General features: G+C 30.8%; 3 protein-coding genes and 2 non-coding genes across 6 annotated transcripts in view; 2 read left to right on the top strand and 3 right to left on the bottom strand.

Annotated features, from left to right (window-relative positions):
* LOC101510281 (DEAD-box ATP-dependent RNA helicase 37-like) overlaps positions 1 to 3,829 on the top strand; it is a 6,758-nt gene extending 2,929 nt beyond the window's left edge. Inside the window, exons 4-7 of the mRNA XM_004502157.4 lie at positions 81 to 323; positions 729 to 896; positions 1,420 to 1,533; positions 2,818 to 3,829. Coding sequence (XP_004502214.1) covers positions 81 to 323; positions 729 to 896; positions 1,420 to 1,533; positions 2,818 to 3,333 — 1,041 coding nt within the window. The 3' untranslated portion in view covers positions 3,334 to 3,829. The remainder of the gene's footprint in view (positions 1 to 80; positions 324 to 728; positions 897 to 1,419; positions 1,534 to 2,817) is intronic.
* Positions 3,830 to 5,226: 1,397 nt separating this feature from the next.
* On the top strand, positions 5,227 to 6,765 carry LOC101501077 (uncharacterized). Of its 2 annotated transcripts, none has more exons than XM_012716361.3 (2): positions 5,227 to 5,596; positions 6,452 to 6,765. In XM_012716361.3, exons 1-2 carry the CDS (start codon positions 5,227 to 5,229, stop codon positions 6,493 to 6,495), a joined length of 414 nt encoding a protein of 137 aa, XP_012571815.1. In that variant the 3' UTR covers positions 6,496 to 6,765. The 2 variants fall into 2 exon arrangements, with proteins under 2 accessions (XP_012571815.1, XP_027190375.1); XM_027334574.2 differs by having other exon boundaries at positions 6,471 to 6,765.
* Positions 6,551 to 6,690, bottom strand: LOC113786833 (small nucleolar RNA snoR134). The gene has a single exon (XR_003473147.1). It is a non-coding gene; the product is annotated as a small nucleolar RNA snoR134 (small nucleolar RNA).
* An 11,168-nt stretch (positions 6,766 to 17,933) lies between the features above and the next one.
* LOC113786825 (small nucleolar RNA snoR97) lies at positions 17,934 to 18,041 on the bottom strand. The gene has a single exon (XR_003473139.1). It is a non-coding gene; the product is annotated as a small nucleolar RNA snoR97 (small nucleolar RNA).
* Positions 18,042 to 20,715: 2,674 nt separating this feature from the next.
* Positions 20,716 to 22,809, bottom strand: LOC101510609 (non-specific lipid transfer protein GPI-anchored 6). Its single transcript, XM_004502158.4, has 3 exons — positions 22,357 to 22,809; positions 21,144 to 21,239; positions 20,716 to 21,057 (listed from the first exon to the last, which is right to left on the bottom strand). Exons 1-3 carry the CDS (start codon positions 22,691 to 22,693, stop codon positions 20,936 to 20,938), a joined length of 555 nt encoding a protein of 184 aa, XP_004502215.1. The 5' UTR covers positions 22,694 to 22,809; the 3' UTR covers positions 20,716 to 20,935.
* Positions 22,810 to 24,725: the final 1,916 nt, after the last annotated feature.

The raw sequence follows: 24,725 nt of genomic DNA on the forward strand, positions 1-24,725 counted from the left end.
GTCAATTATATTATATTTTTTAATGCCAGAAGAAAACATTTATATTTTGGTATAGATTCTAACAAAATATAATTTTCCAGCTACGAGAGCTTGAGAGAGGGGTGGACATTCTTGTTGCAACTCCAGGAAGACTAGTAGATTTGCTGGAGAGAGCTAGAGTTTCACTGCAGATGATTAGGTATCTGGCCTTAGATGAGGCAGATAGGATGCTGGACATGGGTTTTGAACCCCAGATTAGGAAGATTGTAGAACAAATGGACATGCCCCCAGCAGGTGCCAGACAAACTATGCTGTTCAGTGCCACTTTTCCTAAAGAGATACAGGTTTGATTTGATTCATTACGCAAAAAGGAAATCAGCGGAACATCCTTTCATATGCATGTGTGTAGTTTGTTTTAGGTTTTACTTTTCCCTGTTGGTTGAAATTTCATGAAGATACATTCATCTATGTTAGAGAAACGTACCCTTACTATTGAAGGGTGTTTGAGATCATTTTTCTTGTGTCTGTACATCATATATTTGCATCTGGTGTTCTTTTGGCCTTCAGTTGCTCCTTCCATCTTAATTCTTAGTAAGCTTAAGTGCTATTAGAGTTTAATAATGGAAATGTTTATGAGTTGAGGCAATAAGTTACTTGCAGGTATAATTAACACATTTATATTATTTGCCAAACATATATCTTCCTCATTACATCTTTGACTTTTGTTGCGATTTACTGGTGATGTGCAGAGACTAGCTTCTGATTTCCTTTCAAATTACATTTTTCTGGCTGTTGGAAGAGTTGGATCAAGTACTGATTTAATTGACCAAAGAGTTGAGTACGTTCAAGAGTCTGACAAGAGAAGCCATCTCATGGACCTTCTTCATGCACAGAGAGCAAATGGTGTACAAGGAAAGGTATTCTCACAGTTTGCAGAAAGGGCATTTCACTTCTATAAAACTTAGTGTTTTTGGAAATTAGAACTTAAAAGTAAAAAAACACATTCTCTCAAAACCGTCTAGTCTCGCTCTAGATGGGCTGTTCTGGTTGCGATGCATAACGACCTTTTTTTAAGCACGCGATGCATATCAACCTTTTTTTTAAGCACATGATGCATATCAACCTAATACAATTGTTTTGTCTGGTCATATTTGTATTGGCATTTTAGTCCAATGAATAGCCTGTTGTCTTATTTTTCATGATATTCTACTTCTTGTCCGTCCTTCTTAGCTCTGCCAGGTGATGTTGACATCTGGCAGTTGCACATATATTTCTGCTAGTGTGGTAGAATAATAGCTCTGATGTTTTCTTATTGTGTGGTAGAATAATAGCTCTGATGTTTTGTTTTCTTATTGTGTGTGTATATGTCCTTCCTCTCGGAGAGTAGTATTTTTCTAAATATCTAAGACTATTTTGCATGCATCATTTTGGAACTTGCAGCAAGCTTTAACTTTAGTTTTTGTGGAGACAAAGAAGGGAGCTGATGCTCTGGAACACTGGTTGTGTCTTAATAATTTTCCAGCAACTACTATTCACGGTGACAGGACACAACAGGTTAGTCTGTTCTACTTTTATTATATTTGCCTTTGTATCAATGGGTAAACTATGAACTCTAGATTTTTTTGGAATGGAAGTGCTTAGATTTTTTATGAAAAAGGTTTGATCTACATTTTTAACTTTCAATTTATTCTCAATTTTCTTCTATAAAAGTGTGCTGTGCTCTATGAAATCAGTGGAGAATGCATGGGTATGAGGTAACCTTGTCTGGTTTGGAGTTAGTGAAGTGTGAAGTACTAAAATAGGGATGCCATTAACTGACTCTTCTATATTTATTTTTTATGTTTTTGTCATCCCACCGTATTAGGAAAGTCAATTTATTATGTAAGGATTAACCAATCAAGCTGTCAAGCATAACGTTCATAGTGAAAACTAAATAAAAAACAACGAAGATGTTCAATTTACAAAATCCTAAAGCATAAGTTGACGTTAGATGGGTCATCGTGACAATATTCTAGCAGCTGGCATGGAAGAAAATTCCACTTGCATACCATTAAGTAAATTCTAAGGAACCTAATTCCTTCAAATATTCTTTTCCTAGGAATTTAATTAAAATATTGTTTGGTTCACACAAGGCATACCAAGGAATTGGTATAAACATGTTATTCTTTGAATTTCTTTTTAAAAAATTGTTATGTTTGCTTTCAGCATCCAGAATTTGGAAAAAAAATATTATTTCTTGCTGAAGTGGAAATTATTTTAAAACATTGTTTGGTTTGTTTGTAGAATCCTAAAAGTCATTGATGATGATGTGATTTCTGACTACTACTGCAGATTTGTTATTCCTAGGAATATTTTCTCAACTGTAATATGAAAACATAGGTACTTTAGTTATTAGGTTCAAATTAGCATTTCCACACATCACCTTTCTCTAAGTTATTAGCTGTTTTTCATTATTTTTTAAGGCACTACATCTTTTATAGCTAGTATCTGAGTCTGATTGTTATTAGTTTTTGGAGCTGAAGCTTGCAATTGCAATGCTGTCTCCACTTTCAAGGTCAATGTGGTTAGGATTATTTTTTAAAACCAATTTTTTTGCTCTAAGTAATAATTATTTTTTTGGAACAGCCAATATCAGTAATTAATCCTGTTAATATTGTTAGTATTTGACTGAGGGTGGAGAACGAACTATCGACCTCTTTATCACTCCACTCCCTAAGTCCACCACCCCAGTCACCAAGCTAATCTTATTGAGAGTTTTTTACATTATATGATTTGCTAGTTTTTATTTACTGCTTGTCTGTGTGTGTATATGCTTCTCATCTTTTACAATGCATGCAGGAAAGAGAATCGGCATTAAGGTCATTTAAAAGTGGCAACACTCCTATATTGGTTGCCACTGATGTGGCTGCACGTGGTCTTGATATTCCTCATGTTGCCCATGTAGTTAACTTTGACCTTCCCAATGATATTGATGATTATGTACACCGAATTGGAAGAACGGGGAGAGCAGGAAAGAAAGGCCTTGCAACTGCATTCTTTAATGAAAATAATTCATCCCTAGCTAGGTCTCTACAAGATTTGATGCAAGAGGCAAATCAAGAGGTACCTGCTTGGCTCTCGCGGTTTGCTGCACGATCTTCCTTTGGTGGAGGGAAGAACCGTCGATCTGGAGGAGGACGATTTGGTGGCCGAGACTTTCGAAGAGAAGGTTCTTTTAGTAGGGGTGGTTCTGATTACCATGGTGCGGGGAATAGCAGTGGCGGATATGGGGCTTCTGGTGGATACGGCGGAGGATATGGGGGTGGATATGGTGGAAATACCGCTGGTCCTGGGGTGACCAGTGCATGGGACTGATTTTTGAACTTTTGATAGCATTATATACTGTCTTAGGTATTAGGTGGGAACATACACCTATAGAATATTTTTTCTCTCCCTTTCTCTCTTTATTTTAAGTTTATTTTAATTTACTTTTTCCCTCCTAGTGTTTTCAAGCCAACTATGGTTTACAACGCAAATCGCCAAGGGAGATGTTGGTGTGTATGTGGGTATTAATACCACTCTGATAGAGGTTGTGTAGTTTTAGCAGGTGTTGGCAATGGCGATTACTAACATATTAGGAGTTTCTTTTTTGACAACTTTGTGTAACCAACATTTTGGGTGGTTATTTCGGGGAGAAGATGTAGAATATGTGTTGGGAGAGGTGGAGGCTTTTCTTTGCAGTCGTATCTATTTATCTCTTGATCATGTTTCTACCTAAATATATGTTGTCGTTTTAACATTCCCTACTTGGATGGGTAAGGTTTTGTAATAGTTTAGTGGTGACAAATGAATGAAAAGTTCTATTGCTGGATGTTTGTATTTAAGTTATGCCTGGTTGAGGGGAAAAGATACAGGTAAGCGTTAATCTGCTCTAACCAGTAATTGTATCTGCTAAAACTCATGAATTTAACAAGGCATCATTTGTTTAAGAAAAAGAATAAAACAATACTGTTTGATTACTTAAAAACAAAACAATTTGTAGTTTCTTCTATTTTAGTTTCTTTATCTTATTCTGTATTTTATTTTAATTTCGTCCTGTAACTTGTAAAACTTTCATTTACAAATATTCACTTTAGGTTTTAATGTAGTCCTTTCTGTTTGAATTGTGCTAAAAAAATAACCATATTTGTATAATTATAAAAACCCAAAGGAATCACAATAATAGTTTAATTTTTGTAGAATTAATAACCACTTTGGAACACAATAGTAGATGAAAGATTTAATTAAAACTTTTAAATGTTGGGACTAAAATTAAATGAAAAACAAAATTGAAGATTTAATTACAACGTTTTAAAATTAAGGGAATAACTCAATAACTCAAAATAAACGTGAAATAAAATAAAATAATACACTGAAAATGTATATGGGAGGGAGTTATAATATATTCTGTCTAAATAATGCCCTCCACAAGTGTTGTATTATGCAACTACTGTAGCAGATTTATATATATGTGTTTAACATACACCAGCTTTTAAAAGGTAGACGCTACACCACATGAAAGAAAGATAATTACAAATTATTTCATTCAACGTAAACTATATACAAAAATAAACGATATAGAATTATCTGTGATCTCATTTACATACGTCTGTTTGTTTATTTATTAAGTATTAACGATAAAATATTATAATAAATCATGTGTATGTGTAAGACCCACTTAAGTACTTCAACAAAAAAGAGAAATTAAATGCACTTAGTTAAAATCATCTTAGTTTCTTTCATTATCATAATTTTGAAAATATAAATATATCAATGTGATATTTGTTAGTCACATTTGTTGAATCTAAATATTTTTAAAACACTAAAAAAACTATTCTTTCGGCTTGCTTTTTTTTAATCCATTTTCTGACTTGATTTCTCCTTTTCAGTTACATAACATATTGCACACTAAACTCTCTGCTCAATAATACTAATAGAATCTTTCAAGGTCCTAAATTTTATCAAAATGATTCAAGCACTTGGGTGTGTCGTTTCCTGAAAACGCCGGAGTGATTCTTGTCTCTCAATCTTTTACCACAGCAGTAGTTTAATTTTATCAAAATGATTCAAGCACTTGGTCGTGTCGATTCCTGAAAACGCTGGAGTGATTCTTGTCTCTCAATCTTTAGCTGTTTCTTGAAGTTACTAATAAACGTGTCAGCTTTCATGTTAATGTCTTCTTCAATTTTACAATTTTACCCCTCTCTGTAAACCACCTCTACTTTGACGATGCAGAGCACCAAGAACAACCTTAACGGCCAGGTGGAGACTCACTGGCGAGGGAGATTAACAGATAATTCGTCGTCTTTTTACGGTGCGGCGCAACCAAAAACCATGCAGGATCTTGTACCGGAGAGGAAGCATGCGGCAATGACGACAGTGTCGGAGGTTTTGCCGAGACAGCCGCCGAAGTTGTTGCTTAAGGTTATGATCATGGAGAGCCTTGGCGCCGTGCAAGTGTTGATGACGCCGGAAAAGACTGTCAGAGATTTGATAGCGGCGGCGATGCGCCAATATGTGAAGGAAGGTCGCTGTCCAATCTTGTCGTCGAGTGATCCCTTCCGGTTCGTTCTTCATTACTCTCAGTTCAGCCTAGAAAGTAAGTCACAACATCGTTTTTTATAATATTAATGTTTTGATATCTTGATAGACAGCAATTTATATAAGCTGAAAAGCTATATGATATCTTGATACGATGTTATTGCTTGATAGCGGCTACTGGGGTAGCGGCTAAGCGGCTATCAGGCGATAGTCGGTAGAGGCTATCAGGCGATCGCCTGTAGCGGCTATCGTTTCATAGCCGGTAGTGGTTATCGACTGATAGCTGGTAGTGGCTATCGCCTAATAGCAACTATCAGCTATCATTTGATAGTCATTATCAGCTATCAGGCAATAGCTGGTAGCGGTTATTGCCTGATAGTTGGTAATGGCTATTGCCTGATAGCCGGTAGCGGCTATCGCCTGATAGCCGGTAGGGACTATCGCCTGATAGCTGGAAGCGGCTATCGCTTAATAGCAACTATCGGCTATCAGGTGATAGCCACTATTAGCTATCATTTGATAGCTACTATCAGCTATCATTTGATAGTCATTATCAGCTATCAGGCGATAGCTGGTAGCGATTATCGCCTAATAGTCGATAGCGGCTATCGACTGATAGCCGGTAGCGGCTATCGCCTGATAGCTGGAAGCGGCTATCGCCTGATAGCCGATAGCGGCTATCGTCTGATAGTCGATAGCGACTATCGCTTAATAGCAACTATCAGCTATCAGGTGATAGCCACTATCAACTATCATTTGATAGCTACTATCAGCTATCATTTGATAGTCACTATCAGCTATTATCTGGTAGCGGCTATCATCTGATAGCTGGTAGCAGCTGTCGCCTGATAGCCGTTACTAGCTATCAGCTATTCTTTATCAGAGTTTGAATTTATGCATGTGGAGTTTAAAGGTCAAGCATCTCGCCGCAGAGCATCTCGTGCAAAAACAAGTTGAAGGTAAATCGAGACAAATTCAAATTTCAAAACTAATAAAAAGAAAAGAGTAAAGCAATTGAAGATTTTGAATCGATAGATTCAATCGTGGAATAAGTAAAGACTGAACTGCAACACGAAAGACATTGATTTTGGACGAGCAATGGGGCTTTCACCTCATACATTATTCAGAGAAGCCTGGGGTTGCATCGTGCGTATAATTCGAAAAGAATTGAAGGAAAATGGAAAATCTTACAATGATTTTGGAGGAATTAGGGGATAATTTTTATCAGTGCCGCAAAACCTTAATTGTTGATATATGTTGAAAAGAGATAAAAGTCAGAGGGTTATATAAGCGCGGAAAAGAAAAACTATTAGGCTCTACCCCACTTCTAATGCATTTCTGAAAAATTATCCAACAAATAATTAGGCTCTACTTACACAAAATGTTTTTAATCAGGCTCTACTTACACGAAATGTTTTTAATCGTACTTCGATTGTTAAATTTTAAATTATTTTTTAAAATATTTTTAAATATTATAAAATTTCATGTACCAAAATTTATAATTTTTTAATATAGAAATTCAACAAGAAAAATTGAATTTTGAATTTATTTTTTATAAAAACTTTATTATATTGTAGAAAATATACCAATAAAAATTCATCTAAAGTATATCGACAACTCAACAACAATAACTAAAATTATATGCATAAAAGTTTTATAGAAATTAAAACATGTATTTCTATTGTAGAGAGATTAAAATTTTATAAGAAGGAAAACATATTTAAGTTTTTTAAATAACTCCCTTATGATTAAAATTTGGGTTAATTCTAGGGTGGCATTTGATCTATCAGTCATCCAATTCATCTCATCCATCTACTACCTAATATAAACTTTAATAGATTAGATTTAGTTCATCCATTTAAAAATATGGATGGATCCAATTCATCCAACAATTTTTATAATAGATTACATTTAAAAAAAATATATTATATATATTTTAAAAAACTCTTTTTTATTATACAACTATATTAAAAATAGTTTTTTTAATTATTTCAAAACTAATTAATTCTAAAAATAGTTTTATTTATTATTATTTTTAAATAATTTAATATTTATTATTCTAAAAACTATTTTTAGAAAACTCTAAATTTTTAAATATTGTTTTTATTACTAATATCGTTATTATATTTAAAAACATAATTTAAGTAATAATTTGTTTTTATTATATATCAAAACTTTATTAAAAAACATTTTTTTTTTGCTTAAATAAATACAACAATTTCATATTTTTGTATTATTAATTAAATTAAATAGGGCGGTGGTTGATTGTCGAACAACTTGCGGCGGATGTGGGGGGTGCCGGAACACCCTTTAAGCAACCACCTCTATTATTTAATTATTAATTAATAAATTAATCACCTATTTAATAATAATGATAATAATAACTATTATAATAAACTGATTTTTAAAAATATTATAAAAAACTGATTTTTAAATAACTTTTTAAAAATATTTAAAAACTGTAATTTTCAGTATTTTTTTTTAATATTTTTGAAACATTTTTATATTTAAAAATAATATAAAAATTCTATTAAATTTTTTAAAAACATGTTATGTTTATGATAATAAAAACCATTATTTTGTTTTTTGCAACAATAAATAAAAACCATTATAATAATAACTATTATTATTACCATTATTATTATTTTTAATATTATTATTATTATTATTATTATTATTATTATTATTATTATTATTATTATAAGTATATAATTTATTATCATATGGATGGGTATCAATCCATTAAAATGTCACAATGGATGGACTGAATGGTTTTAGTTTTTAATAAATGGATTAGATTAAATTTGTTTTAAGAATTTTCGGTGGATTGTAATTGGAATAATGGATTATTTTGATCTATCTATTACAATCCAAATCCATATCCATCAAATTCATTCATTTTGTCTCCTCTAATTAATCCTTATTTGAGTTCATTTAATATATGTGAATTATGGTTTTAGTTCGTGTAACAAAAGATTTAATCTCATCTTTGTAATATTAGATTCTCCAATTGTCCCTTATTTAATTTTTTTTTTCCTATGAATTTGGCAACATGGCATGTGGAGGTGAATTACATATGATAAATTTAATATTTAACTTTATCCTTATCATAAAAAATTAGTGTTGTAGGAGAAAAATTAGAAAATTTAAATATTTAATTTATCAACTTAGGGTGGGGGATTTTTAAACTAAAAAAAAAGGTTGTGAAAATGATAATTGGTGGCCGAGGATAGATGTATCTTTTAGTGGTTACAAAGGTTGGAAAAGTATAAATGATGAAAAAAAAGTCGAAAATAACGCATGAGAAAAACTCCAAAAAATGAGAAGACGAAAACCTCAAGAAGGAAGAAGACATAACAAGATGACACCACTAAGAAAAAACCATATTAAAAAGTATGGCAAACACAAAGAGAAGGACGAGTTTCTCTTTCAGAACTCATTCTCGCTCATTCCATAATATATAACGATAAAGTCTAATATTTTTACGTCTTTACAAAAAATACAACAACCAAATTCGTGTTGTACCAATGATCAATAAGGAAATACTTCAACTTTAATTTTTTTTTTACTTTTCTTGTTTTGCAAATAGTGTCACTTATTCTTATTTCACATATTTAAGAAATTAAAAGGTGACTATCGTAGTATTTCAATTTTGTCCGACCAGTTAAAAGTAATTCCAAAAGGTAAGTAAAACGTGTTTAATAAATTTTTTGCTATTATTATTATTAAATCTAAAAAGTCATCATTTTATAAATTTGATTCAATTTTGAATACATATTTTTCGAGAGTATATCCTCAGGTTATGTTAAGTGCGATAATGAAAGTTCTTATCTCCCATTAAAGAGTATATGATTGATGTGATGTCACTTATATGTTTACTTTTTGTAAACTTTGAATAACGTGAACAAGTTATCAACTTTTATTTTGATGTACTTTTATGGCAATTATTTTTCAATAGTTGTGAGATGAAAACTTTGATAGATATTCATCCTCAAATCTATCCTCGAATTTGGATACTTCATCCTCTAATTTTCATATAGACACATCTTGACTCATAATTCTTCTGGACTTCTTCCAAGAGATTTTATGTGTGATTGAGATGCAACATATTGCGATGATCATCATCGACTTAAGGGCAATCATATTTATATTTATGAATTAGGCTTTTCAAATCTTTATTATTGTTAAGTACATTATTTGAAATGGCGTGGTAACAAAGTACATCATTTGTTGTACAATTAACATATGTTTAATTCTACAAGTGCAACTATACTCTTTATCTTGTTGATGACCCATCAATGTGACATTATTTTAAAAGTTGTGTTGACTTTCTCATCCTCTCAATTTAAGCTTTTATGATTCAAATGATAGTCAAATTCTAATATCTTCACGAAGCTTATGATGCTACTAGTGTAATCTTTTGATGTTACTCTATTTCTTTAATTATTGAGTTGATACAATACACTTGTTTATGTTAGTGACTTCAAGCATGACCATTTATGTTCTTTCAAAAAAAAAAAAACTCAAGTACAAATATCAGTAGATCACCATTTAGAAAACTTAACATTTATTCATAAGGTTTTTACTTCAACATAACTCTCAACGGAACCAAAGGATGCATTAATTACAATTCGACTGTAGATCTGAGGCAACTTGGCTACCCTATGTTAGAGAAACCAGATAATGACTCACTGAAATCTTTTGTTTTTCTCAATACTTGTATAGTATACCCATCAATGTTGTGAAGAATAAGTCGAGATTGAGAAATGATAATTAGAAAAGAGAAAAAACTCGGATGTAGAAGTTGTAGCACAAAAGAACCCTATAAACAATGGGTAAACAAAAGAGTCCAATAAATTAGGTTGTCATTCCATATTACACCCTCAAGTGATTAAGAAATACCTAAAGCTACTCCTTTTACAAATGAGGATATATAATAACTTAAAGCATCATGGTTGAAATCTGAAGCGGAGAAAAAAGAAGTACAAGCAAAATTAGAGAAAAAAAAATATCCCATGAGAACAAAAACTTATTGTTAGAAAACATCTGTAAGGCTAAGTTTATTGAGATAAGTAACAACGGGTTGAAAATTGAAGAGGAGAAAAAACCTAACATACAAGATTGTTTGAAAGGTGCAAATGAGGAATTAGATGTGCGAAAGGAAGAAAAATAATGAAGTTATTGAAGAGGCCTATATGTGGAAACAATTGTGGACAAGATTAACAAGCTTTGAGAGGAATGTGAAAAAGGAGTTTGAACATTTAAAGAAACAACTTAATAAGATGTTAGCTAAGTACGAAAATGAAGTAAAAAATGAGATAAAACACAAGAAAAAAATTGAAGAACTACTCTACAAACATCAAGATGCACTAAGAACAGAGATGGAGACTTCAAGTTAGTTGAAGAATTATATTGAATATCAAGAAAATATTTATAATGACTTAAAGGATGAAACCATATATTGGGGCGATCTTTTTAAGATGTTGTTTAGTCAGTTGAAGAATCAAGAGATCTATAAAGAGCTAGAAGATGAAGGCAAGCATTGAAAAACCTACTTTTCAAAGTTAGCAATGCTAGTTAATCAAGCAATCATAAGAGAGATTGTTGTAGTAATGCATTTGCTCAACACTTCGGTCAAAGTCTACGAGTTCGTTAAATGTTGCAAAATTTGGTAGAAAAATTGGAGGAAAAGATTAGTTGTCCCATTAGAAGAGAAATATAGTTTTTAATTTAAATGTGGTGTACTCTTTTTTCCAATCAATGAAGGATTTGTTGTTTTATTTATCGATCCCTATTTTTCTTCACTAGTAATTCATTTGTGTTAAGAATATTCACATAAGGATTATGATTCCCCAAAATCCAATTATCATGTACAAAAATGATAATTAATTAAATGATTTCAACTTCATTTCATTCATGTTCAGTACATACTATAGAAACTTTTTTTTATAAAGAATAGAAAAATAATTGAACAAGGTGATTCCCCAACTTCGTTCTTGAACATGCTTCCAAGCAAGAATCATGGAGGAATACATAGATAACGAACAAATGAGAAATGACGTCAACCAATTGAAGGATCAAATGATTGAGATTATGAAGTCGATACAAACTTTGAGGAAAAATAACACAAAAGAGGGGTTGTCAGTTGTGAACTCGTATTGAAGCATTGTAGGTCAATAACTCGACTCTTACTTTTAGACCATACAAATTTCCCCTTAGTTATGCCTATGGTATCAACATGCCACCAACCGCACCAACAATGAACACTCAATCACAAGTTCACTTGCACTTTGGCTATTGGAACTCCTCGAATCCCCATACCACCTACATTTCCATGTTTCCAATGGTTGGAAAGTCTGGAATGAACATTCCAATTGAAAGTCAACCACCTGATGCTAAGATACAAATTATTGAAGATAGATTGAGAGCTGTAGAACAAAGGAGTTATCTAGGTTCAAGTAATGCCTTTGAACTTTGCCTCGTTCCCGACGTAGTTGTACCGCCAAAATTCAAATTGTCAAATTTCGAGAAATATAAAAGTACGACTTGCACGAGAAATCATTTAACCATGTACTTTGGGAAAATGACCTCTCATGCATATGACAATAAGGTCATGATTCACTTTTTCCAAGGTTGTTTAACTGGGGCAGCCTCAAGTTGTTATACATTTCTAGAAAGGTATCACATTCACTATTGGAAGGATTTGGTGAATTCTTTCATGAAACAACATAAGTATAACATTTATATGGCTCTTGACATAATACAATTATAGAACACGGTGAAGAGAGACAATGAAACATTTAAAGAATATGTCAAATGATGGAAGGGATTGGTTGCTCAAGTATAATCGCCTCTATTAGGAAAAGAAATTGTAGTTATCTTCATGGATACTCTTAAGTCACCTTTTTACGATAAAATGATTAGAAATGCATTATCAAATTTTTCTGACATGGTCATTGTAGGTGAAAGAGCAGAAAGTGGGATGAGGAATGGAAAAATTGTTTATTTAATGAATAACACTATGATCCAACGAAATTCGCAAAAAGAAGGAAGGGGATGCTAATGTTGTTATGATAAATCTAGTGGCTTTCTATCATCCACACATAAAATTCTATTCGACCTACAAATTTTGAACCTATGTTACCCCAAATGCCCTATATGTCCTACACATATATTGTTGCAGCCTCACAAGTTCCATACCTTTAATCCAACCCTTTAAGGCCACCTTATTATCAACCACCTTTTATCCAAACACCACTTGTCATGTTTCCCCAACTAAGCCATTGGAATCAAAATCTAAACAAACCACCAACTAATCGAGAACAAAACAACCCTTTTTGACCCAATTCCTATAACCTGTAGTCAATTGTTGCCCCACCTACTCCAAAATTCAATAGTGTTCTTAAGATCAATGAAACCCTTAAAGCTATCATTCCCAAACTGGTACAACTCAAATGTGAGTACCATGCATGAGCTATAAGGCATTTAATTGAGGATTATCAAACCTTAAAAGCAAAAGTGCAAGGACGATTCAATGCAAAATGGTTGACATTCAAAGAAGACAAGTCCAACGTGACAAATAACCCTCTACCATGCCATGCAAATTCGTTTGTAATGTTGTTGAGGAAAATGGATATCAATATCTTGTTGAAAATATAAGATATGTAAAAATTCCCATGGGAGTAATTTTTTCTGAAATGTGAAAGTTAAACTTGGTTGATGTGGGTTACAATGAGAGTGACATATGTAATTATCGCTCAAATGGAGAGCACCCCAAAAATTGTGAAGAGTTCAAAATTATGGAAGAGTTTGAATTGGTTACCGACGCGTAGATCGACAAAAATGTAAATGATTGTCTCCAGATTGAGTATTGTTGCGTAGATAAACCAAAATGTAAATTATCATCTTCAGATTGGTTACTGATGTGTAGATCCACAATAAGGTAAATGATCATCTTTGGATTGGTTACCAATGCATATATTATTTAAAATATAAATGATCGTCTTTAGATTGGTTACTGATGCGTAGATAGACGAGATGGTAAATGATCGTCTTCAGTTTGGTTATCGATACGTGGATCGACAAAAATGTAAATGATCCTCTCCAGATTGGTTACTTGTATGTACAACGACAAAAATGTAGGTAATCGTCTTCGGATTGGTTATCGATGCGTAGATTAACTAGAAGGTAAATGATCGTGTCCAAATTGGTTATTGGTGTGTAGATCGACAAAAATATAGATAATCTTATTTGGATTGATTATTGATGAATAGATCGATAAACATGTAAATGATCGTCTTCGGATTGGTTACCGATGCATAGATCGACAAAAGTATAAATGATCGTTTTCGGATTGCTTAGATCGATGAGAAGGTAAATGATTGTCTTCGGTTTGGTTACTGAAGCGTAGATTGATAAAAATGTAAATGATCGTCTCTAGATTGGTTACAAATGCATAGATCGAAAAAATATAGATAATCTTCTTCGCATTGGTTACCGATGTGTAGATCGATAAACATGTAAATGATTGTTACCTAGTAGGTAATGAGATTTGGATGCCAATAAATATTAAAAAAAATTGTTGGTGAGTCATGGACTTTTTGTAGTGCAGATGGAAAGTGAAAATTGGGTTGTAGTGCCAATTAAATTTTGGCTTTGGATTGCTAATGGACATTGGGCTTTTCGGATGCCAATGGATATTGACATTATTCGGTGTTTTTTAGATCCTTGGAGTTGGGTGTCCATGGATAATGAAAACTAAGATTTCGATGTTAATAAATATTGGGTTTTTGGTTGCCAATTGATGTTAGGCCTTTGGTTGGGGTGCTAATGATTATTGTACTTTTGGGATGTCAAAGGATGTGGGCTTGTATGTTGCCAATAAAAGAATGGACCTTTACGTTACTAATGGAATGTTGGGGTGCCAATTATGATTCAACTTTTATTTGAAGTGCAAATGAAAGATGGACTTTTTGCTTGCCAATGAAATATTGGGCTTTGGGGTTAGAGATGCCTTGTAGATCTTAGGCATTGGATTGTAAAGGGTACATATTGTGGATGCCAATGGATATTTAGCTTTGGTGTATCAAAGCATTATAAGCTACCAACTATCGATCGTTGTGGAGTTTACTGGATATTAGGCTCAAAGTGCCAATGAAGATTAAGTTTAGGGGGACGTCAAAAATTGGATATTTCTTATGTATTTGCCAACGAAGATTGGACTTTGTGTTTTAGTTGCCGATGAATATTGAACTTTTTATTTGCCGATGTATATTGGACTTTGGAGTGCCAATGGAGATTCGACGTTGAGGTGCATATGTTGAACTTTGGAGTGTCAATGAACATTGGACTTTGAGGTGCCAATGAAGATTGAACTTAGTGTTTTAGTTGCCGATGAAAATTGGACCTTTTCTTTTGTCAATAAGATTGAGCTTTGGAGTGTCAATGGAGATTGGACTTTAAGGTGCCTATGTTGGGCTTTGGAGTGTCAATGAACATTGGACTCTAAGGTGTCAATGAACATTGGACTTAGTGTTTAAGTTGCTAATGAAAATTGGATCTTTTGAGATTTTATAGGATCTTTAAGATGTCATAACTCGTGTCCTGGAAATATAGGACTAGTTTTTGTTGCCACAACTAAATTTATCCATAAAGTTTGCTTGTATATAATGTACATTCACTAAGTTAGCACAAGTCAAACAAAGTATTAGTCATAATCAAGCAAGATGTACATCTTGAAGGTTACTCCAATTCGGTCCAATCTTATTTTTATCACTGAGTAGATTGTTTATTGGTCGATTTGTGCAAATTTTAATGATTGAGTGGTATTTGGGCAATAATTTGCGTGTCTTTGAGCGTTGTGCTTGGTGCGAGCATGTGAGCATGCGACATGCTATATAATTAGAAGATTGCGAGACCTTTAAACATGAGCATAATGCAAGGTTCATGAATTGTTTCAAGTAATACCTAGATGCATGAGGTGAAAGGCATGATATGATGCTAGAATGATGCATACATGATTAACGCAAGATGCATGGATCTACACTCTATGATTGTATCTACTCATACAAAAACTCAAGATACACACCTAATATTTAGCTTTGTGTTTGATATCATTGTTCATTTTTTAGAACAAGATGATGTAATGACCTTGTTGTTTGGGGAGAAAAGTGTTTTTTGTGTAAGAAATGAATTTCTTGACTTCATCACTTCCTTGAAAAACTTCAATATGTAAAACAAGATTTGAACTCAAACTCAAGCAAAATCAAGTTTGTCATGTTTATGTTTATCGTTATTTTCACTCAACTGTTGCAAATTAGTATATCTTGATCATTGTAGTCTCTATCAATGATTAAAGGATGACCTCTTAAGAAAAAATATGATCAACTATAGTTTTTTTACTACGGTCGTCGAATAATTTTCACCACCTTAGTCTTATCTTTTGGCTAGGACACCTTAGAAAACTCAACTCTTTTTGGTCAAAGATGTTAATTGAAGATTTTCCGAAGAATTGTTAGATCATGTCAATGAACTTACATTCTCTTTCTTTGAAGCATTGCTTAATTAAGCTTAGTGAAAATAAGGTTGAATGAGTTGGTTAAGATGCACCTCAAAATGAGGATGGAATATTTGGGTGATAGATGAAAAGACATGGGCTTTGAAAACTAAGGTAATTGCCTCATTCCATGAAGGATTAAATCTCTTTAATTTGGATTTTAACAAATAGTTGTCGTAGTCTAACGAAAATGGGATTACCTAATTATTCTCCAAGCTAAGCAAGAAGGAACGTAAAAGTGCCCCCATTATGGAAAGATAGTGAGAGGATGAGATGAAATGAGTGATTGGAAAAAAACATCAAAATTAGTTTTGTAGGAATACAAAAATGAAAGATTGGGGAGGTGCCCCATTTATGGAGTATGTGGATGATAAAAAAATTCAGATGATATTTGGAGAATCAAAGATAATGAGTTTTCCTAAATTTGAAATTCAGATATACTCAATCCTTGAATGAATGGCGAGGAAAATGCCCTTATTTAGGAATATACAAAATATTGTGTATGTGATTAGAAAAAAATGGTGAAAGGATTGCCCTAAGTTATAATTTTGGAAAACACAATGTTTGAAACGGACAAAACGGTGGTGTTGCCCCAATTTTAGAGGTTGAAAGATTTATCACGTATTACAGGAGTTTTAATGAGTGTGGAGAGAATGAGTTGAATAAATGAACAATTGTTTTATAGAATATATGAATATGAATGAAGGGTAGGAGTATTATCTCGGTTGAATACTGAATGCCTCAATTTTGGTCCATCATTTGAAAGACTTCCCTCATTGATAAGTATGATAATTATCATTTGTTTATGTACAAATAATTTGATCTAGTTGATGATCTCCATAATTTTGTCAAAGTACTCTCTTTCTTTGAAAGAATCTTTAGTGTGCAAGTCCTTAAGGATTATTTTAGTATATTGCAAACGAGATTTGTAATTTTGTCCCAAAATTAAAAATTAAGATAATGAACAATCAATCATTTATCAGAATGAACCTTTTAGACATGTAATATGGTGAATGACTAAGAGGGTTATGAAGAAGAAAAAATGATGTATCAAACCCAAATAATTATTCCAAGGTCAATTAAGACAATAATTTTTCAGATCAAAGATTTACCTCATGGGGTATCAATCCAAAATTTGTATTGCACTTACTTTCAGATCAAATATTTACTTCATGGGGTATCAATCCAAAATTTGTATAACAATGTTTCATAAGTATGATACTAACTGTTTAAATATTTAACCTTTTTTTTAGATGATTAACATTATTTCAAATTCAAATACAAATGAAAATAATATGTTAACATGCTAAATGAATAAAAAAGGAAAGTGAACAAATACAAACTACATTTTTTTTATGCATATACAAATGCAACGTGAAATATAGATTTAGCCACCAAAAGATAGGACCATTGATTTTTCTTCAATTTTTAATAAGTAGTGTATGCTAATTTTATTTTTATTTTTTTTGAAATTTGGCTATTTCCAATGAGTTTTTCATTTAGCAATTTATTCAAAAACTATTATGCTATATGCGTATTCTACAAGATGTTAAACTAAGTCTCACATGAAAACAAAATACTAAAATGTCTTACATTGAAAAAAATACCAAATATGTGTTTTTCAAACTATAAGATGAAGAAATTCGAAGAGGGATCCCAACAAACCTAGTAAGCAATGCTTTTGAAATGTATCAATTGTATGTTACCATGACTATATATTTCATCTCGATAATTAAAAAAATATGCGTTTAATTTCTTAAATTTAAAAAAAAAAAATTATTATCATAGATATGACCCAAATATCTAATATGTACTACTTTGTTAGTTTAATATATTTCAACGATTTAGTATTGTTATTTAACTCTTAACTCATGGTTCATACAAAAGATGAAACTTATGACAACACAACAATATTTGAGTTTTTAAGACACTGAGCCAATAAACATAGTTCAAAGTACAGTAAAACTCAAAAATAAACATAGTTTATAACTTCAAGATCTAAAAACACAATACTTACCGATAACTTAAAAATCATATTTTTCCTAATACATAAAGAGAATTACAAAAGATCGAAAATATTCAAGTAAAGAACATGAATGTAGCTTTACTAAGTAGGTTCTCCCTGATGAAAGGGGCATGACTCCACAACACCTCAAACAAGTTGGATTAAATCATCGTTACAAGTTATCAACATTAAAAATAAAAATAAAAATCCATCCAAAATAAATCTAAAGTTTCAATGAATCACAAATCATGGTTTGTATAACTATCAAGATAAATAAGATTAAACAGTGATAATCTGATTGTGAGGCTGTCTATACATATGAATTTTAATGTTTAAAACATTAAATAAAAAACAATTTATATAAAAAACTGAAAAGCTACATTAATAAGCTGACTTTGCTATTTCACCAGAAGAGTAAGAGACAGAGCCTCACATCTTTTCAATTTTACAATTTTAACCACATCAGTAGTTTAATTTTATCAAAATGATTCAAGCACTTGATCGTGTGGTTTCCTGAAAACGCTGGAGTGATTCTTGTCTCTCAATCTTTAGCTGTTTTCTGAAGTTACTAATAAACGTGTCAGCTTTCATGTTAATGTCTTCTTCATTCTCCAAAAATTCAACTCTGCTCACCATATATTTCTTCTTCCTATCCATGTTGATGTTGGTCTTCTTGTTGATATTTCCTGACAAGTTATTTTGATTATCCATTTTGTGTGATTGGTTGAAAGGGTAACTAAGGTTCTGAGAAGTTGTGGCTTCTTGATTACAGAAAAACACTATTTATGCACAAGCTCATTCTACAATAGAAGTATGTGTTAAGTGTGAACAGAATAACACAACAGAATTTGTAAATACATATTTTAAATCAACTTGCTTGAGGCATCACATTCATTTCAATAGTAAAATATTTCAATGGTCACGTGTGAATGATAAGACCCTTATTAAACTAATCATTGTAGTGAATGTTTGTTGCTTTTCTAAATTTAATTATTATATGAATAGTATGCAATTATTTAAATTATGAATCTTTGACGAGTCTAAATTGATTGTCTGAAATTGACCTTTGGTCCAAATATGTATGTGCATATAATTTTGGAATTTTTTTTATTGTACTATTATTATATTGTAAAAGAAAGAAGAGTACTTTGGCATGTATTATTTTTATGTTTTGTGTTAATGTATTAATATTTTTTTATGATGCATTCTATTTGTGTTCATTTTAATATTTTTTGTGTAGTCAAAAGTATATGATATTTTACATAATTATAAATAAATTTGTACATATGATATTATGTAGATATATGCAAATAATGATGGATATCATAAAATCTCCTAAATATCCATATAGTAGATGTTCACACGAATATAAATAGAACAAATATAATTTTTATTATACCGATCATGTAGCAAATAATTACTATATGTAGATGTGGATACCTATTCTATCACTTGGTGTTTGAAAAAGCTGAATGTAAGAGCAATGAATAATGAATGGGTGCAATGCATGATGATTTGGATGTATACAAGAATCATCTGACTTTCATTTCTCAACCTTCTTTACTTCACCTCTTGGTGGCCTCCATCCAGATGTAAAGTTTCAGTGGAAAAAGGGGTAGTAGCATAAAGTTGGGGTGCTAATAGGTCTATTCAAAACACTATTTTTATTCTTTTTCTAAATGTATTCTTTCTAGCTTTTTTTTTTCTTTCTATCTCAATTGTTTCTTCTATCTCCTTATTAACAATTTAACCTTAATAATTTAAAAAAAAAAAACTGAAAATTGTAAATATTTCCATAAAGTAAATGGGATTAAGGATGTACATAAGTTGAATTTGAGCGTGTTCAAGTCCAATTTTATCGAACTATCTTAAATTGAGTTTATTATTTATCGATCTAATTTCGACCGATTTTTTTATCAGTTAAGACGAGTTTTGGTTAGTGTGGGTTAACAAAATTTATTTTTTTCAACTGTTTGTTCATTTATTTTCAATTTTTTTTTTTAAGAAAACACTATATTGAACTTTTAATAATTTTGTGAATGCTTGAGTAGGTTTTAATCAAACAATTTATTTATTATATTCGTGGTAGTGAAACTAAGAGACACACTTTGAAATTGAGTTTTTATACTTTGAATTTTAAGTGAAGCGATTAGATTCGAGTAACTGGAGTTTATTTTTTCAAATCAACTGCTTTTGTTAACGTGAACTAAGATTCTTTCTATCTGCATGTTATATATTCATGTAGATAAATCATTTTTGTTTGTCTTTTTTCTTTTTAAATCATAAAATATTATAATTAAGTTATTTGGCTTCGTGTGGCCATCTAAAATTAATCAAATGTATTTTGTGATCCTCTCGATTGAAGATGAAGAGATTTTTTGGATTAGTATGTGTTTTGAATTAACATTGAATTAACGATTTGGTGTCTATTTTTCCAAATGTGAATTTATGATGTAATATATGAATATGATTAGAAATATTTGGAGAAAAACAAAGTAGCATCTACCATTAATTGGCTTCCTTAAATGACTCTTTTTAGTTAGATAATTATAGAGATTATTACCATGGATGGCCACACAAAGGAAGAAAGAAAGAAAAAGACAAGACAACAAGAAGATATGCCAACTACCAAGGTTACTAAAAATAGATAAATAGACAGTAACAAGAATTTGTTCAAAAATATAGGAATTGGGAAACATAGCACAACAAAAGTAAAACTAAGAGAAATAGATAGAACTAGTGACTAATGAGTATTAGATCAACCAAAACCAATATTAAATATATCCAAGTAATAATTTTTTTTCTAAATCTTGATCATGGTTTTGAAACTTGAAACATCAAGCTAGAATGAAAACAAATGGTAAAATAGCAAAAACCAACTCTGCCACCAGCCACCTCTTTCCCAAATCACAACCACTCTTTTCCTCAGAACTTGAGCTTGGTCCCTTCTCAGCACCACCTGGAACCATTATTTGAGGCACAATATTAGCTTCAACATTCAAAACACAACAACAACAATAATAATATAATATAATAGTTATTTACCATTGGAAACTGGTGTGGAACTGTTTGTTTGGGTAGAATTTCCAAGTCCTTCAAACACCTTAGCTTCAGCAGATTTAGGTGACAAATGCAAAAGATCTGAAACAACACAAAATTGAATTAATTGAGTTAACCATCCCATTAATTGAGTTAATTTACTGGAATAAGCACTTTTAAGATTCAAAGTGTGTGTGAATGTTTTTGGAAGGTGTGCTTGAATCTAAAAAATTGAATTCTTAATAAAAATATAATTTTAATAATTATAAATTATTTCAAAATATTATTTTTTTTTTATCGGATATAACACCAAAAACTTAAACTACTTTAATTAAGTTCATCAAAATAAATAAATTGTAAATAATATCTAAATACAACTTCAAATTAATAATAATTTTCTATTTCTAACATTTTTAAGGTAAATTCATAATTTTCAGATATACTATCAAATATTATATCAAAAGAAAAATCAAATAACAATATTTTTAATTATTTTTTGGATCAAAACAAACTTCTTAATCATAGATGACACTCAATGACATTTTTTATTTGTGAACTTATTCACTAACTAAAAGTCCTTGTTGAGTTTAATAAAGATTGGTGCAATGCAATGAACCATTTCCTTTACAATAAACCAAATCTTATTGAGCTTGGTGTTTCTTTGATTCTATGTAATTTTTTTTAATCAAATGAATCACAATTACTATAAGTAAACAACTATTGGGGCTCTACAAGTTGTTTTTAGCTTTTTTCTATAAATTCTTTAAAATAACATATGAAAACAGATTATAGTTTAAATGAAAAAATTAACTTTATTTTACCTTTTATATAGAAATAGTTTATATATAGTCACTTATATAATAAATGTTTATACTAAAAAATACTTAATTAAATTATTTATCCAAAAAAATATCTAAATGAAACTAAAGTGAGAGATAGATAACATCCATATATATGCATATACATATTTGAAATGAGAGTGTTTTAATTTATCTAGTAATATAACTATTTGTGATATTTTTCAAGAAAACAATTCATGATATGTATATTAATTATTTTTAATTTATTTCTATAAGTTAATCTTTTGATATATAAAATTTATAGTTTATATGAAAACAATTTTTATTTTATTCTATTTTTTATTATAAAATTAGATAACTCTTAATTAAACAGATGATATATGCAAACTAAGAGAGATAAGATAATGAGAAATACTTGCCTACACATTGAGATATATTAGATGGAATGTGACAAGCATTTGGAAGCTGAACAGCAAGAGTGGCATTCAAAGTGAAGCCAAGTTTAGGATCATTACGATCTTTGATTAGGATACATATACATTTCTTGGTCTTATCAAGGACTAGTTTAAGGGCAGTGCAACAATCTATAGCAGGAGTATTGGCATCACCACCCACGTAAGGAAGACAACTAGCAAGAGTCACTAATTTGTCAGCACATTCTTCTCTGTCTTTTGTTAAATCTGAGTTCACAAAACCAACCAATAGTACAACTACTAATAATGTTACAATATCAGTTACCCTTTTGTTGGAAACCATTGAAAGACAGAGAGAAAATGCAATAAAGTTGAAAGAGCAAGACTTTATTTTTGTGAGTTGGGGGAAAGGAATCTAACATAAGAACCTCTTTTATGCTATGCTTTGCTTGTGACTTAGTGAGTTTAATTTAATTTCTATTTTTCAAACTTGTTATTCTTTCTTCTCATTGTGGTGTGGGGTCTTCCCTAGCAATCACATGTGAGAGAATTTTTGTCTCTAGGACCTACTCATTAACAAATTGTACCTTAATCCAACGGTCGAGATATAAGACTATATTAATCCTATTGAGTTTATGATTCTTGAGATTAAAAATAAAAAAAGTAAAATTATTTGTAGTCACCTAATTTATCATCATTCGAAAACAAATATATATAAAAATGTGATCAAGTTGTTGTTACATGATTATTATGTGAAATGTGACATATTGCGTGAAAATTTAATAGGAGATGATTCGATTCTCATGCTCTCTATTGTACATTGATCATTGATCATGACCTTTCCTTTAGGATGATAATATAACCAAGAAAACCACAGTAATTGTCCATTGCATCGACCAACATAAAGAAATTAACTGTGCAAAAAATAATCGTAATTCTTAATTGGCAACTTGTGTTGCAAAATACGAGAATCATATTGAATTATTTATACTCTTATTTTATTTATAATAATATGAACCCGTGACAAACTGAAATTATTTTATTTTGGCTAACCCGTGATTATTTTGGATCTATCCGTGATATTTGATTATGGTTAAATTGGACCGCACCCACAGAAACTGTCTCTAATGATTTATTTCTTTTTAAAGAAATAGTCTCTAATCTAATGATGGTGCAAATGAAAACATTATTTTACTTTGGAAGGACTAGAGAATTTATTACAGCCACCGATTTATTTTCTTTTTTCACTTCACTAGTCCGTTCAATAAGTTTAGAGATCTAAAATAAATATTACAGTGACACTTTTTTAAATAAATAAAAAATAACACAATATTTATAAATTAATAACTAAAATGAATCTAGGTCAAAATAGAGAGATAAGACTTTTATTTCGACCAACTTACTAAGGTGAACATCTATAATTATATGTCATTATATATTGATAACTAAAATGAACTTTTTATGACATTATAATTCAAAATTTTGATGCTAAAAATTTTAACTTGGATTTGTTTTTTTTTATTATTTTTTTGTCTTTGGACTGATACTAAACATAAACTTGGCAACAGTTAACACTTGCAGAAACTTTAGCAATAAAGCATCATGTTGTGTTGCCGCAAGTACATCTCAATGGTAGCTCCAGGTACATTTAATTTATTGGGACACAGGTTCAAATCCAAAAGTTTCTAAAGAGTTATTTTGGTGTACGAACTATAAGGAGTCATTTTGGTGTAGGAATTAGAAAAATTTAGCATGTACCCCATATTTGTACCTATATTCCTATAATTTTTTTAAAATGTCAGATATATGTTTAACTTTATTTTACTATTTTATCAACTCAAATTAAGATTTATAAAAAAAAAAATTTAAGTTTTTCGGTACCGAAAAATTTATTTAAAGTTTTTCGATACTATTTAAAAAAAATAATAATAATTTGGTGTGTATCGAAAAACTTGTAAAGAAGGTTTCCGATACACACCAATTTTTTTTTCTTAAATAACTTCTTTTTCGAAAAACTTGTAAAAAAAATTTTAACTACTTTACCGAAAAACTTGAAAAAAGGTTTTCTGGATGTAACTTTTTTACCGGAAAATTTGGAAAAAGGTTTTCGGGGTGTAACTTTTTTACTGGGAAACTTGGAAATAGTTTTCAAGAATATATGATGTGTACCAGAAAACTTAAAAAAAGTTTTCTGGTAAAATTGAATTCTTTTTGTAAATATTAAGATTTATACAAAGACAAAAATGTCATTTTTTTATATGTGTAGAGTAAAGGTAAAATGTGAGGGGTATAGGGTAAAATTTTCTAAGAATTATTAAAAAAAAAATGGACTGTAGGGACTATTAATTTCGAAAGCTCTCCAATTTAAATTGACT

This window comes from Cicer arietinum, chromosome 5 (assembly GCF_000331145.2).
Source record: "Cicer arietinum cultivar CDC Frontier isolate Library 1 chromosome 5, Cicar.CDCFrontier_v2.0, whole genome shotgun sequence".
NCBI lineage: Eukaryota > Viridiplantae > Streptophyta > Magnoliopsida > Fabales > Fabaceae > Cicer > Cicer arietinum.